At 43.4% G+C, this 15550-nt stretch overlaps 2 protein-coding genes across 11 annotated transcripts in view; both read left to right on the forward strand.

Moving 5' to 3' along the window:
• Window positions 1-3989, forward strand: part of LOC311215952 (E1A-binding protein p400-like) — a 48154-nt gene extending 44165 nt beyond the window's left edge. For all 10 annotated transcript variants that reach the window (XM_084297395.1, XM_084297397.1, XM_084297399.1 and 7 more), the window contains one exon: window positions 1538-3989. In XM_084297395.1, the coding sequence (XP_084153521.1) occupies window positions 1538-1810 (273 nt within the window). In that variant the 3' untranslated portion in view covers window positions 1811-3989. The remainder of the gene's footprint in view (window positions 1-1537) is intronic.
• A 154-nt stretch (window positions 3990-4143) lies between these two features.
• Window positions 4144-14460, forward strand: NOC4L (nucleolar complex associated 4 homolog). Its single transcript, XM_084297633.1, has 15 exons — window positions 4144-4253; window positions 4336-4477; window positions 4556-4662; window positions 4959-5066; window positions 5572-5721; window positions 6376-6475; window positions 7227-7261; window positions 7365-7415; window positions 7974-8085; window positions 8700-8760; window positions 9330-9440; window positions 10685-10848; window positions 11314-11396; window positions 12300-12413; window positions 12721-14460. The coding sequence occupies exons 1-15, from the start codon at window positions 4161-4163 to the stop codon at window positions 12835-12837; spliced, it is 1548 nt and encodes a 515-aa protein (XP_084153759.1). The 5' UTR covers window positions 4144-4160; the 3' UTR covers window positions 12838-14460.
• The last annotated feature ends 1090 nt before the right edge of the window (window positions 14461-15550 follow it).

Here is a 15550-nt window from a genome sequence, read left to right on the forward strand (position 1 = left end):
TCCTAGAGCAGAAAGTGTTTTTTACATACTGGCTTCTTGTGATGTTTAATCAAAATAGCAAATAATTGAACTAATGAGCACCATCTAAATTTGTTTTACAAAAATTGGGGCTAATAGGTAGTTACTGTTTATTTTGTTCCAGTTCATAAAGCCATGCAAAGTGGTTACTAAAATCCAGAATGGTACGGTATCTGTTCTAAATATGGAATGATAGCGGGAGGCACTAGGGTAAGAGGGACAGGCGGTTTGGTCTCCCTTCCCTTAGCTACCAGGCAGTTTGTTTAACGCTGTTTAGAACAATCTCTTTCAGACTGTTAGCAACAGGCATAATTTACACTGTTGATTGGCAAGAATGATTTAACTTTGGATGCTGGATGAGGTTATTGCCCTCAGTGCACAGAGATCTGAGCCAATCAGCTCTTAATCTGTCACAGTTTATAGTGCAGTGTTTTAGTGTGGAATAAAATCTGTGACTGTTTATCTTAAAATGATGATAAAGTGGTGTAAGCTGGCTGGTAACCACCTCAGATGTGAATGCTGCAAGGGCAAGGTAGATAGTAGGGAGTAGAAACCTAATTAGTCAACACGAGTTACTCCCTGTAGTCACTAAGAGCTCTTAGATAATTTTTCAAGGGACATTAAGGACTGGCTTTTCAGAAGTCATTGATGTTGGCATAACTCTGGGACAGTTGAAGTCCATGGTAAAAACAAACAGCTCCCCTCACACACGCAGTGACAGTAGGATTAGGCCCTGTGTAGTATTTTTTTTTTTTTTTTTTTTTGAACTGTGGTCTTTATATTAAGTGTCTGTTGTTTGGTATGTGGCCATCTGCTGTGTTGGTGCTTCCCAGCGGGTGAGTCAATTGTTACCTGTCCCCTGGAGAAACCCTTGCAGGATCATTGGGCTTCTGCCTCTTGACAAAGGCATCTAAAGCTGCTCAGTTTTCATTACCTTTTCTTAGTAAGGAGACGTTGAGCTGCTTTCCCCCTTCCTCTGGGTAGGACAGTGAAAATTAGATTTCTGGATGAAGTTCAAACTGTTCTACCTTAAATTGGTGATAGAGACTGGCAGCTGTAGTCTGAAAGTCTAATGCTGGGAAGTGGTAGGAAGCCTTAGTGGCTGTACTTACCGTCACAATATGGGTGCTTCCCCGTTTGACCCTCCATCTATCCTTCTGTTCATTTCTCTGTCCCTTCAATTCTGTAAGACTAGAATTTCCTATTTTTCAGTGTTTTTTTGTTTTGTTTTTAACCTTCCATATATTTTCATGTTGAATCTGCACTGAGGAGATCTGAGTTAAAGGCATCCTGGCTCTTAGTTTTAATTGTGATAAGGTTCTAGAAAATGTGACAGAACATCGTTTTGTACTAAAGCCACAGATCCTAAATTCCCAATATCCCTCCCAGTCTTTCTGCTTTGTCCAAGATGCTTGTCAGTCAAGAGAGCAAACACCTCCTTCCGTAGAACAGAAATTTAAAGAGTGCTGCTTAAGACTGAAGTATTATTTTGTAACTGCCCTGTTATCCTAATGTCTAGGTACAAGCTCAGCCCCAAACCGTGACACTTTCACAGACAACAGCAGGTCAACAGCAGGTTCAGGTGATTCCTGCAACAACTGCTACTGCTCAAGTCGTCCAGCAGAAACTGATACAACAGCAAGTTGTGACAACAGCATCTCCCCAAATTCAGGCTCCAGGTGTACAGAACCCAGCCCAGACACCAGCAACATCTGAAGCCCAGAATCAGCAAGCAAAAGTACAAATGAGGACACCTACTGTCAGATTAAAGGCACCTACTAAACCAAGTTGAACTAACAATTAAAATGCAATAACAGGGAAATGCAGCATTTTTTGTTTGCTACGCCAAGTGACAAGCTACTCCAAACACACAAATGAAGACAAACCACCTCTATTTTTTTTAACAGAAGGATTTTGCTGGTGAACGTTTGAATGTGGAAACTCTCACATAACTTCAGCATATTAGCAACTGTTTAGCGTTCAGAACCTGTACAAAGTGCATTCTGCCAGTGTTCTCTGTGCTCATTCAAACCAGATAAAGCAACCATTAGTTAGAATTAAGTTCTGCCCAGGTTCACAAAAGTAAAATGGTAAAATGCCACAAATGGCAGGAAAATCTCTCCATGTTGCAGATCATAAATGGCCCATGGCAATATGCAGTTCTTTGCTATAGTTTGGATTTGCTCTCAATATCCATAGTGAAGCAAGTGCAGCTAATATAGCAAATTATTTTCCACCCGTATGAAAGCTGCATGTTGTTCTCTCTTGAGGTTAAATACCTCTGGAAGATATAACTTACATTTGAAGTGCTCCCTGAAAAGTTTAGCCACTAAATGTGAAAACCTGTAAGTATATGTAATTAAAAAAGGAAGAAAGTTTCATTGTCCATTTTTGTATGTCTTTTAAAATGTTTGTTAGTAGTTTTGTGTACAGTTTACTGAAGCACCCAACCTGTGCCCTCATTCTCATTATTTCACTTTAAGATAATGGATATTTTAGGCATGAACTGAGTAAATACTGTGTTGATAGTAGATGTGTATTAAAGTGTAGCCCCCCCCCTTTTTTTTTGTAAAAGAATTGTTTAGTGGATACAACTAAACAAATGGTCCATAGCTGTTTCTCATAGGACTTCGGTCTCGGAAACTCTCCAACAGATAACATTTAATCTCTTAGTTTCATTCTGCTCTCTCAACATGTTTAAATGTTCAGTACTTTCTACTCAGCTTTCAGCTTGGGGAGGGTGGGGGACTGGGGGAAGGGGAGAATGGTGAAATTCTAAGACTAATTCTTCAATTGTGTAAAGAATAAGATCTAACTTTTGTACTATTCTTTTACTAAAGCTAATGATGAATGTATCTTCAGGTGGGTATTTTGGATGTGAATAGAGCGTGGCCTCTTCCTCCAAATCAGTTTGCCTTATTGTTATGAGAAAAAAAAAAAAAAAAAAGCAAAAAGCTGCATAGAACTGTGGGTGTTTTCTTTACTTTTCTTGCATAAAAAGAAAAACTGCAAACAGCACTGCATGAGAAATCAGAAAGCTCTCAGTGGCTTGAACAGATTTATTTTACTTTTGCCCATAATACTGCACAACGTGTAAGATTCAGACGAAATTACAACATTCCTTTTCTGAAATGGTTTTAAAATTATTTTTTCATTGTGTGATCTTTTTAGCCTTTTAAGAGGGGAGCCTGTTTAAAGGCAAGGAAAGTCTGTCTTTTGTTCTTAACCTCTGTATGTACACACCTATTGGTACCTAGCAATCCAAATGGCTTAAACAAGAATACCTGGTCAGCTCCTCTGAGTAGCCCGTTTTAAGATCACAAATGTAGACAGTGGGTCAGGCAGAGTTACTGATGTTTTTTTAAATTTTATACCGCATTTCTCCTATATCCAATTTTTCTTGGACCGTCAGGTCTGCAAATATGAGGGACAATTTTTTGTTTTTTGTTTTTTTTTTTTTTTTCTTTCTCTCCTTCTCTTTCTCAGCTTGTACATGAAGTATTCCCCTGACCCTGCCCGACCGCTGTTTTGTGCCATTGCCTAAACTTTATTACTCGCTGAAAAGCCAGCAGTGTTGGCGATGGGGTAGTGTAACGCAAAGTAAATGCAATGGTAGCAGCTGGCCGATGCCGCGTACAGTGCAGTGCTCATGCAGAAACACTGCACGCCTCGCCCCCATTTTACTTTTAAAAGTTTAGCTCCTATTAGGTGCATGAAGGCGTGGGGGGGAGCACTACAGCAGTGGAAGAGCTGTTGACTGCATCATTGAGCTGCTCTGATTTGGTGTCTAAAGAGGCAATTATTTCTTGTTTAGGTCTGTTAACGAAGATAAAAATCGCTTATTTTTCCCTCTTTCTGTGTGTCTTTCTCCCAGGCGTGCGTTAGGAAGTCAACCTGTACATAACTTCTGAACATAAGCATTTGTACTTGATCCAGTAGGGTTGTAAGGAGTAGTGATGTATCCTACCTGAAGGTGTAATAAAGTGTACATTTTTATAACCCGCCCGTGTCCTCGCCTCACTGACACTGGGGGGGGGGGGGGGGGGTTCCCTTGCGGGCGGAGCGGCGGGGCCGGGCTCCTCCTCCTCCTCCTCTTCCTCCTCCTCTTCCTCCCGGCCCTTCCGCCGGCGTGGTGCCGCAGCATGGCGCAGCCCGGGCTGGCCGCCTGCCTGGAGGCCGTGCTGGGCAGCCGCGGCAACGCCAACCGCGTCTACGAGCTGCTGGAGCGGCTGGCGGTGCGGGACGGGGCTGGGGGGGGCGGCGGGGGGCCGGCGCCACGGCTCCTCACAGCCCCTCACGGCCCCGCTCTGTCTCCAGGCAGCGGCGGCGGAGGAGGAGGAGGAGGACGTGGAGGAGGTCCTCGGAGCCCTCAGGGCCTGCGGCCGGCTCTTCGGGGCGCTGCTGGAGCGGGGGGAGCTCTTCGTGGGCCGCCTGCCCGCCGAGGAGGCGGCGCTGGCCGGTGAGTGAGGGCCGGGGGGGGGCGGCGGGGCGCGGCCCGAGGCGCTGAGCCCCCAGCCCCGCGCCCTCCCCTCCGCAGGTGGAGGCAGCGCCGAGGAGAAGTACAGGGTGTGGATGCGGCACCGCTACAACGACTGCGTGGGCTGGCTGGGGGAGCTGATGGGCCACGGCGCCTTCCAGGTCAAGGTCGGTGAGCCTGGGTCGGAGGTACTGCATTACCGGGGGGCCGGTTGTGGTGCAGGAGCAGTCATCGCCCTAATACTGAAGTGTCCGAGAATAGTAAATGACGCTGAATAGTAAGACATTGCTGGTGCTCCAACTTACCTTTGCATACCCATCTCCTAGAAAGTTTCTCAGTAACAAACGTCCTACTTCATTCTTCCTGCTTTCCTACAGACCTAGAAGCAGCCTCCTTTGCGTCTGCCCACCGCTGTCGTTGCTGAAATGTTTTGTTTTTTTTTTCTTTTACTTCTTTTTTGAAGGAATTGTCGCTCTGCACTCTGATGAAGTTTGTTGAGTTGGAGGCAGAATATCCCTTGGTCAAAGTGGAGTGGAAGGGGAGTTTCACTTTTCCTCGTGAACTTTTAAAGGTCAGTTGTAGAGCTGAGGAGTTCCTGCTGTCAGGTACCCGGTGGCGTGCACACCCTGTTGCGTTTGAGTCCTCCCGAACAAAAGTTTCAGACCAGGAGACGTGATAGGAACAGGAGAGATGATGCTAGAGCGGTGGCACCAAGTGTTAGGGCCTCTAGGTGAGGTGACCTGTGCAGGTGTGGGAGCAGGAACAAGCTGAATACTTGGGTGCTTCTGAGCTATCAGTGGTCTTTCTTTTTTATTCCTTGTCTCGCTTGCGAGCAGTTGTGGGAGATGAGCGGGAAGGTGCTGCCCCTGGTTCAGTCACTGTGTCACTTTGAAGTGACATCTGCAATGTGAGGGACTTGTCTCAGAGGTCAGGAGATGGGCCCTTGCTCTGGGACAAGCAGACAGCGCTGCTAGCTGCCCTTCAGAGAGGCAGGGGTTGCCTCCAGCCATCGCAGCTGTCTGCTCCAGTACTGTAAGAAACTGACTTGTTGCTTTTCTTTATAAACCTTTTGCTAGGTGGTTGTGGATGGCCTAATTCCCTTAAACGAGGATGCATCACTTCTGATCTCTCGCTTCCAAGAGTACATGGAGTACGACGACATTCGGTACTTTGTTATGAAGGCTGTCACGGAGAGTATTGGGCAAGTCATGCAGAAGACAAAAGAGGTAAAGACCCTAACCTTACTCTTGAGGTGGATCTGGAGGAACACTTGCTTTGAAGCCCGTACCTATACCTTGTGTGCAAATCAGGGAGGGACTATTGGTATATGGGAAGACTTCAGAAGCAGGAGTAAGTGTGCTTATTTGAAGGCACTGATTTTTTTTTGTGCTTTCAGTGTATGTCAATTATGCATAAGACAATTTTCAGTCTAAAATCGGAGGTCGCTTAAGACAGATCTGTTGTTCTTGCAAAACCTCATGCTCTAGGCTCTAGTTCCTGTTTTACCCAAATCTCTACAGCTTGAGTGGCACAAGTGAAGGTTACTTACTCAGATGAGTAATGTTCCAGGAAAGAATAGCAGTGCAGAGCTATTGTGTGGTTCATGCATCAGTGTTTTTCCTTTCCATTTTCTTTCCTAAATAAATTTCCTTTCTTTCCTAAATAATTTTTTTTTCCTAAATAAATCCTAAACACATTTTCTTAAAAAATTTTCTTTCCTAAATAAATTTTCTTTCCTAAATAAATTTCCCAGTGCTTGGGAATAGGACACTGTGGAAGTCCAGTATGACTGGACCTTACTTCAAGTTTTTTTTTTTTTACCATCTTTTGTGGACCTTACTTCAAGTTTGATTCTATGTTTTTGTTTTTTTTTTTCTTAGAGGCCACTGCCGTTTTACCAGCAGAACGTATTTTCCCTCATTTCTCCCATTAACATGCCGAACAAAGAGCTTGACTTGGTCAAATTTATGGTGAAGCAAGGTTAGTAAACTCCACGTAACGATCTGCATATGAAAAGGAAAATCGTGTTTAACATTTTTATTGTGTAAAGACTTTGCTAGTGTTTGCTAATGGGAAATGCCTGCTTATGTGATCACAGAGATTCTAAAAAGTATTAAAAAATCCCCGTTCCCCAGTTTACAGTGGGGTCTGTCACAACTTTGTGAACAAGGAGTTCATGGCTAACTTTTAGATCCCCTGGTTTAGGGAATGTTACCTTTTCCTCTTGCTCCTAGTCTTGTCCTAACAATTGGAAAAGGAGTGTTCCTAGTGTAGAGAAAAGGGCTGCTTCTGGAGCTGATTGTGATGCTTTCGAGTTGGAGTAGGAACATTTTTAACTGAGTTCTAATGTGTCCCAGCCCATTTGGTAGTGGAAAATCTGAAGGTCAAACATATGCCTTTGTGAACTAATGGGAATGCTTATCATCATCACTCTGCTAAATTCAGAGGAATTAAATTTTATGATTTTTTAGTGTTTTTGTATTAGACTGCAGGAGGAGGAGAAAACTCATTTAATTCCAGTTCGTCCAATTATGCTTAGGGAACAGTTTGACTAATAGGATGCAAATTTACCTAGAAATAAGTTTGCTCCTCTATCTAAGTGGACATTCAATCTTAGGTGGGTATTTTTAATAACTAAGGTGAGAATTTTCAAAGGGCTAAGTAAAACAAGAGTAATTTTTTTTTTAACATACATTTCAAATTCCATGTCTCTTTTTGCCTTTCTTCTTAGATAACCGAGAGGAATGGAAAGTATCGAAGCTGCAGGTAACTGTTCATTTGGTGCTTCAGAGTTGAACTTTCATCTAATGAAAGCAGAGCTTTACCTACACCAGTGTGTTTAGCTCACTGTTTGCAATTCTGTTTTCAGGCACACAAGCAGGCGTTTGAAAGAATGTGGCTCAGTTTCCTGAAGCACAAAGTGAGTGTTACTTCTTTCGCTGATCTGTATTGTTTTCCAGTTGCTAATCCTTAGAGGCTGTGGCTATCCTTGCCTGGAGCTCCTGGTAGGACTTCACTGTGCTTTCAGCGTTAGATGAGAGCAGCCCAGCCACCATCTCTGCTGGATTGCTCTCCTGCCAAAGAAACATGACCCCGTGTACGATCCCTTTCTTCCTGCTCTCAGTCTTTTTCTCCTCTTTAAACAAATCTGTCCATAACAAGTGACCTGCAGCATAACAACCTGTGTTTGCAAGTTGAAGGTTCCCCAGCCTTTGTGCTAGCGACTTCCCCCCATGCACACTTTTTTCTCTGAGCTGTGATGACAGTTTAGTTGTGAGGACCCACTGCTCTGAATTAACCTAATTGTCAGATGTCACTTGTAAACTCTCCCATTTGGGAACTGTTGCCACAAGCCATTCTGTTCTGTCCTGGCACGTTCACTTTTGCTCGTGTGTTGCCTTTTTGAGCCGTGTGTTGCTGTTGCTCTTGGAGTTCTCCTTGCAAAGGTTGTTTGACTGTATTGTTTTGTCCTTCACAGCTACCCACTGGCCTTTACAAAAAAGTGCTAGTCATTTTGCATGATTCCATCCTTCCTTATATGAACGAACCCACTCTCATGATAGACTTCTTGACGGTGGCCTATGGCATAGGTGAGTGAAAACAGTTTTTTTTTTTATCTTTTGTGGGGCTCTGCAGCGTGGTACGTACAGACTTCAAAGGGCTGCTGGACACAACACCACAGTCTGGATGAAGCAGATGTGCTTTGGCTGGAACGAAGCTTAGAAACTAGGGTGAAATGTATTGTCCTCTCACAGTGAGATGTTACCTGCATTTGTCTGTGTTTTTGCTCCTTGTGTGTTAGAAAAATTATATTTAAGGACCTGAAAAACGTTGAGTACTGGAGTGATTTCCTTTAAACACAGAGTTCAGTCAGCACTGCTGATACCTGGACTGTATCCAGACACTGGACATGCAGTTTCCTACAGGAATGGTGCTTCTGAGGAGAACTTTGCCTTCCTGGTGTGGCTTTCTAGGGGGATTAGAGCAGCATCTTTGTTCTCATCTACAGCTTAATCTTTGCTAGTAATTTGTGAGCCTTTGGAAGGTTTTAGATGAGCTTCTCTCACCTGACAGCCATCACACTAGCTGTAATTTTGGGTGCTCTTAATTATGTGTTCCTTCTGGGAAGGTTTTGTAATAGCAACAGGTTGCAGATGATAAAGTGATTGATTTATTGTGTTGATACCTGCCTGCTTTCTTACAGGTGGAGCAATTAGTCTTCTGGCCTTAAATGGATTATTTATTCTGATTCATCAGCATAATCTGTAAGTAAAAAGAACATATTGTGTAAAGGGCCATGGGTTTTGTATTTTTATCTTGTGCAGAAGAGACTAAAAAGAATTCTCCACATCTTCAGGCTTTAAAATTCCCCCACAAGAAAGCCAAGCCCTGCACGAGAGGCTCAGCTATTTGGATGCTGAGCTGTTTTGATAGTCTGACTTTTTTTTTTGTCAGCTGAGCCTAAATATCCTCTTCTCCAGACTGTGGTTGCTCAGCACTTGAAAATTGATTTCCACTGATCTGATTACATAGTGAAACTGTAGTCTTCGGTGTGCCTTTTACTGGATCCTGTACCACTTGCAATCAGTGGACATAGCTTCACATCTCCAGGATGGCTAGGCACTGTAACAGCCAGAAATTCACCTTACAGCCTGATTTCAAGTCGTGGTTCTGGAGGTAAACCAAAGAAAGCTAAACATGCCCCCACAGCACAGCAGTGGCCTGGAGCAATTTATGATGAAAGCATAGGAAAACGATTTAGACTCAGTGTGGTCCATTGTATGTCACTAATCAGCAAAGGATGTTGACTTTTTTCTTTTTGCCTTTTTAACAGAGAATACCCTGACTTTTACAAAAAGCTGTACAGTCTTTTAGACCCTTCTATATATCACGTGAAGTACCGAGCCCGCTTTTTCCATTTGCTTGATCTGTTTTTGTCTTCATCGTAAGTAAAAACTTTATTATATACGTTCACATATTATACTCCTGCTTTTCTGTTGGCTAGTGTTTGTTCTTGAACAGTCCCCTGCACCTGGATTTAGTGTATTCAGTGTGCCCGCTGAATTAAATTCTTATTGAGAAAACTGAATCCGAGAGTGTTACGTAATCTTTCAGGCACTGTTTTTGAAGATTTGCCACACATCCATCTAGTTCCAGAAAGTAAAAATGCAGTTAGTTATCTGAGTTTGATCTGCAAATCATTATGGATGTATTTTGATCTATATTCCAGCTTGGCTGAAAGTGATTTTTCTCTCCATCTTTATGAATATGGAAAAGTAACATTTGCAGGCTTTTTATAGACATGGTATCATAAAGCTGTTGATAAATTGATGACCTTTTGCAGACATATAACATTGAAATATAAAGTGTTTGACAGTCTGTCTTGATGCTGTCAATTCATTGTGCACAGGAGAGAAACTAGATAAGCAGCTGGTCATGTAGTTGCCATCATATGTTACAAAATAAAACCAAGAAAATGCTTTACAGTTCAGCACTAGGCATTAATATCAACCCCGGTTGTATTCATACTGTACTTTGGAGAGAGTGACAAGATGTGACAGATGTTGTACCTTGGGGTGACTCTGTTGAGCCTCGCAGGTGTAGTGAGCCCTAGGGCTGAAGGCTGAGTGGCTGAAAATTGTCATCTTTTATCCTAGATCTTCTGACCTGCAAAAAGTGCCTAGATGGGCAGATTGCTGTTAGAAATTTGCATTTTTACCATAAAAGAGCTATCCTGCATGTTTACATTACAGCAGCTTTATGTTCCATTAACAGCTGCACTGCTTGCTTTAGTCCTGGAAGTAAATTTAACACCATGGCATGTGTATTAATTAAACCCACAAAGCTGCATTAGAAGAATATAATTAAGGTTGCCTGGCCAAGCGCTCAGAAGTTTGTAAAATGACTGAATAAAGATTGCAGTATGGATGACTGTGGAAGAGAGCTGTGCTTGGATACAGCAAGTGTTTGGAGTGGTGCCATGCATCTGGATTGAATCACAAAATGATTTGAGATTAGTCATGCACTGAATGGAAATACCCCCAGGTTTGTTCCAGACAGCACTCCATAGTCCAAAAAGCTAAAGAACCCCACTGATCCTTAGCTTGACATGCTGTTTGGGTTGATGAGTCTGCTGGCTTGCTTGCTGGGACTTGTCCATGCTGGTTTCTTCTGTTTCCCTTCCAACAGCCACCTGCCAGCGTACCTGGTAGCAGCCTTTATAAAGCGCCTCTCCCGGCTGGCCCTCACTGCTCCTCCCGAGGCTCTGCTCATGGTCATTCCCTTCATCTGCAATCTCTTTCGGAGGCACCCTGCATGCAAAGTGCTGGTGCACAGACCTAATGGGCCGGGAGGTAAGGGGCAAGGTGGGCGGGGGAGTTTTGGGGCTCTGAGCTTGTCTTGTTCACTTCAAGGCTATAATAAAGAAATTAGAAACGAGACTGAACGCAGAAACCAGACACCTCTTCAATTGCAGTCTGTAGGTTTTTTTGTGTAGGCAGTCCTACTGGGGCCTCAGCAATCTCCCGAGTTTTTCTTCCTCTGTCCGTGGTTTAATTACCCAGAGTTGAATGACAGTAGTGGCAGATCAAGGTTGCCTGAGATGCCCTTGCTTCAGACCATTCTAGTTCTTTGTGCCTTTAGAAGTAATACGATTCTGTAGCACTGCAAACAGTGAGATTAAGGTTGTACTGTTGTATGTCAGCATGTTCCTGGATCCTAAACATGCTGGGAAGGTGCAGCACTGCTCTGGATCTCTGTGTTCCCTTTGGCATTATGGGCATCACACAGGAGGTATTTAGCTCTGTTTCTTTCCTTAGATTTGTCAGAAGATCCATATATTATGGAACAGGAGGAGCCGTCTGAGAGCAGGGCTTTGGAGAGCTCCCTCTGGGAGCTTCAGGTATGTCAGCTAACGGGGCACGTCTGTGTATGGTGTGGGCTTCTTCCACCCTTGTTGCTTTTTCATGACACCTTGGCAGTCGGCAGTAACACTTATAAGAACCTGCTGACACACATCTTGTAAATGAGATGACTTCTGGCCACTCTTTTACTCTCCATCCTTTTCTATCCTTGCATAAGAGGCGAAGGATTTCACACACATGAGAACTAGTGTGTGCTAATTAATAGGTGACTTGTGAGTGCACGTCTGACCATGCAGCTGAAAAGCATGCGGTTAACAGCTGAAACAAGACTTAATAGCTGCAAATGTATAAGACTTTTTATTTGCTTTGGAGGGGAAAAAAGAACTTACTGAGCATTGATGGAAATTAATTGGGTACACCTAGGTCATCCTGTAGAAATGGCTTTAAAAATGCTAGAGAAGATTATAATGTTCACCTTTCACCTGGATCATTTGTAGGATGGCGTATGAAGGCTGAAATCGGGTAAATTACTGCTGCTGACTCTAAACCTTAATGGCAGGATTATCACTTTCCATTTAAATGTTACAGGGGTTTTGTGTGAGGGTCTGCTAGAAGAATGTTGCTTGGGAGCAGGAAGCTCAGATGCAGCATTAGGGTTATGGGAGGTGGCAAAATTGGGGTGTGCATTTTAGGCACGATCTGTGGAGGAATCCATCTGTCTGGACATGAACCAGGGGAAAGGGGCCGTTAGCGTGTTTGAAGCATGGCTAAAATGGGAATTTCTTGAAGCTTTGTATTAACGCAGTACAGTAAACTTGCCTCTTTTGTCCGAGTTTGATGTTTGCTGACTACCAAAGGGTTAGATACCTGTGTGGGAAGCCAGATGGATTTGTGTTACCCTGTTCTCATTAGACCGTCTCCTATTTGTCTTGCTTTTGCAGTCTCTACAAAACCATTATCACCCAGATGTGGCCAAGGCAGCTGCTATCCTGAACCTGTCGCTGTCTGAAATAGAGGATGACATATCAGGGCTCTTGGAGCTCTCAGCTTCTGAGGTAGCGTTGCTGGGCCTTTGTGAGTGATTGTAATAAGAGGAAGGGGATCTGCTTACTGAATGCAGTAGTCGTGCCCTGCTCATCAGCCTTTGTGGGGAGAGAGCTAGGCCAGCTTTTGGTTACACAGAGCCTGAGAAAAAGGGAAAATGTCTGTTAAATGGTGGAGCATGAGGTAGCAATGATGGCAGTACTCGCTTTTAAATAGAAGGTATAGCAATGAACCTTTTAAGATGTTAGAGTGAGCACTGGTATTAGCAAGGGTGAAGAGCTTGTACTGAATTTTTGCTAATGTCTTCTCTTTCTGTAGCTTTTTGATAAAGAAGTAAAGAAATCAGCTGCTACTGTGCCCCTGGAGTTCGAGCAAGTACGAGGTTTGTTTGGGAAGAAAAATGATATTTTTGCCGAGCACTTCAGTTTAGATTGACCTGATCTCTTATCATATTTATCTGCATCAACTGACTGATCTTAGGGACATGCACAAAGCTCACCTGCTGTGCTGGACAATTCTGCCTTTGAAATATCTCACAGTGGTGAAAGCTGGAGTGCTTTGGTGACCTTTGCCAGTACCCATGGATGGGCTTTCCTTTGTTTCTCGTTTCTTAAGCTTACATACTGCTGCATACATTCTGGGAGGAATTTTCCCCCAGAGCTAAGTTTTCTGGACTTGTTCATTGTTGGAATTGAAGCCCTTTTCTACAGAGTTGCTGGTACTGGCTGATGGCTGAGATCAGTGACTGCATCAACAGACCACCTTGCTGCCATTCTGGGAACTGAGGGGAAGTGTGGTTTCTGAATATTGGTTTTATTTTTCAGATGTGTTAATTTTATACAAGAGCAGACAACTTGTTTGTAACAGTTACTTCTGTACAACACTTGATCATAGTCTAATTATAAATTTTTATATATTTTTTAAAATTCACTTTTTCAGAGAAATGTTTAGCTTCCATGTGCTAACCCATGTTTGTGGCACTGAAATCTCAGGTTCGTCAGAAACAACTTACAGATGATGCTCTGTAATTCCATTACGTCATGTTGCTAATGTGCCTTCATGTATGTCCATCTCATGCTGTAAAGTTGCTTAATTCAAAATGCTCATGAGCTTTGGAAATAAACATAATCTTGGTGACCTGTAGCTAGGGAGGCTAACTGATGTGCAGTGCAAAGTATGTCTAATCCTTGATCTTTGCTACAGAATGATAAGCAGCTTAATGCAGTTTTGCTTGTAACTTGCAAGCATTGCAGGAGCTGTGGCCAGTGTGTATGCAGGTGCTAATTAAGTTTTAGCTAGCCCACTGATACTAGGTGCCTTTGTTGATTTGGATTTCTCATACAGTTCCAGAAGTCATGCAGAAATTCCTTCTGATAGTGTTTTCCCAGGTGCTAAGTGCTCTGCCTTGGTTTGAGATAAATTCCTTGTTAAGAATGCAGATGCACTCACTTGGGACTCTTTTCCTAATTATTTTCATTATTTCCTAATATTTTCAAATATTTCCTAGTTATTTTCATATTGTTGTCTCATTAGACTTCAGCTCTGCTTACAATGTTTTGAAATCATATTTTGTGGAGGACAAAAATACCGTTCAGAAAGTAGAGATTAAGAAAGCTAATTTCTGGCAGCCAGACTTGATTAAGGTACCTGCAGTTTTTCTTGATTTAGAGCCACTGTGTTTTGTTTTCTTCATGCTATCCAAATGATGGGCGTGTCCTCAGAATATAGAACTCTACCCCTTTTCTCTGGTACTTTTGAATTTAGGTGAGGTGCTTTGAGGATCTTTTAAAAAGAAATCTCTTCTCTTGTGAAGAAGCAAGACTGCCTCCTCCCTGGCCAGCCTGCTTTTCCTCTTTCTTTCATTTCTGCTATCTGTGGTAGGAAGGCAGAGTGGCTGAAATGATAATTTACAGCTCGAGATGCTTCAGCTCATGTTCACCCAAGCCTCATGTTTCAGCTCTAAAACGTGTCTCCTTATATCATGTGTATGTTGTATGTCTTTATTACATAAATTGCTATGATGCTACAGTAATGCGTACCTCATGACCGCCTTGAAAAGATGCGTATTGCCATTCAAACGAAATCACGTACTGTGGAAATACCTTTATATTGAATACCTTTCTCTGCGTCTCTTTGTTTTACTTGGGTTGACTCAGGTATGTCTGAAATTGCTGATGGGCAATGTCATTCGTATCTTACACAGTATTGACACTCCAGGAGTGTTAGGATTCTCATTTAATATGCAAATGTTAAACCACGGGGGCATGGGGTAGACAAGGTCTTGTGGTGCTGAAAATGAGGGAGTTTACTTGACTGACCTCCACCTAGATTTGACCCCATTCACTAGAACTCTTTGGTCCCGGCTATCCAGCCAGTTTCTAACCCAACGAAGTGTATGCAAGTCAAAGACACAAGCAGCCTGTGTCTTGAGGAGAATGTTGTGGGGAACGGTGTCAAAAGCCTTGCTGAAGTCAAGGTAGACCACATCCACAGCCTTTCCCTCATCCACCCAGCGCGTTACTTTGTCATAGAAGGAGATCAGGTTCGTCAAGCAGGACCTGCCTTTCATAAACCCATGCTGACTGGGCCTGATCGCCTGCTTGCCCTGCAAGTGCTGCGTGATGACTCTCAAGATAATCTGCTCCATGAGCTTCCCTGGCACTGAGGTCAAACTGACAGGCCTATAGTTCCCCGGGTCTGCCCTCCGGCCCTTCTTGTGGATGGGCGTCACGTTTGCTAGCCGCCAGTCAACTGGGACCTCCCCTCATAGCCAGGACTGTTAATAAGTGATGGTAAGCGGCTTGGCCAGCTCTTCCACCAGCTCTCTCAGTACCCTCGGGTGGATCCCATCCGGCCCCATCAACTTGCGCACATCCAAGTGCCGTACCAGGTCACCAACCATTTCTTTGTGGATAGTGAGGGCCACATCCTGCTCCCCATCCCCTTCCACCAGCTCAGGGTACTGGGTATCCAGAGAACAACCGGTATTGCCGCTAAAGACTGAGGCAAAGAAGGCATTGAGCACCTCCGCCTTTTCCTCATCTTTTATAACTAAGTTTCCCCCCGCATCCAGTAAAGGCTGGAGATTCTCCTTAGTCCTCCATTTTGTGTTGATGTATTTGTAAAAACATTTTTTGTTATCTTTAAT

This window comes from Netta rufina (genome assembly GCF_964035555.1).
Source record: "Netta rufina genome assembly, chromosome: 17".
Classification (NCBI taxonomy): Eukaryota; Metazoa; Chordata; class Aves; order Anseriformes; family Anatidae; genus Netta; species Netta rufina.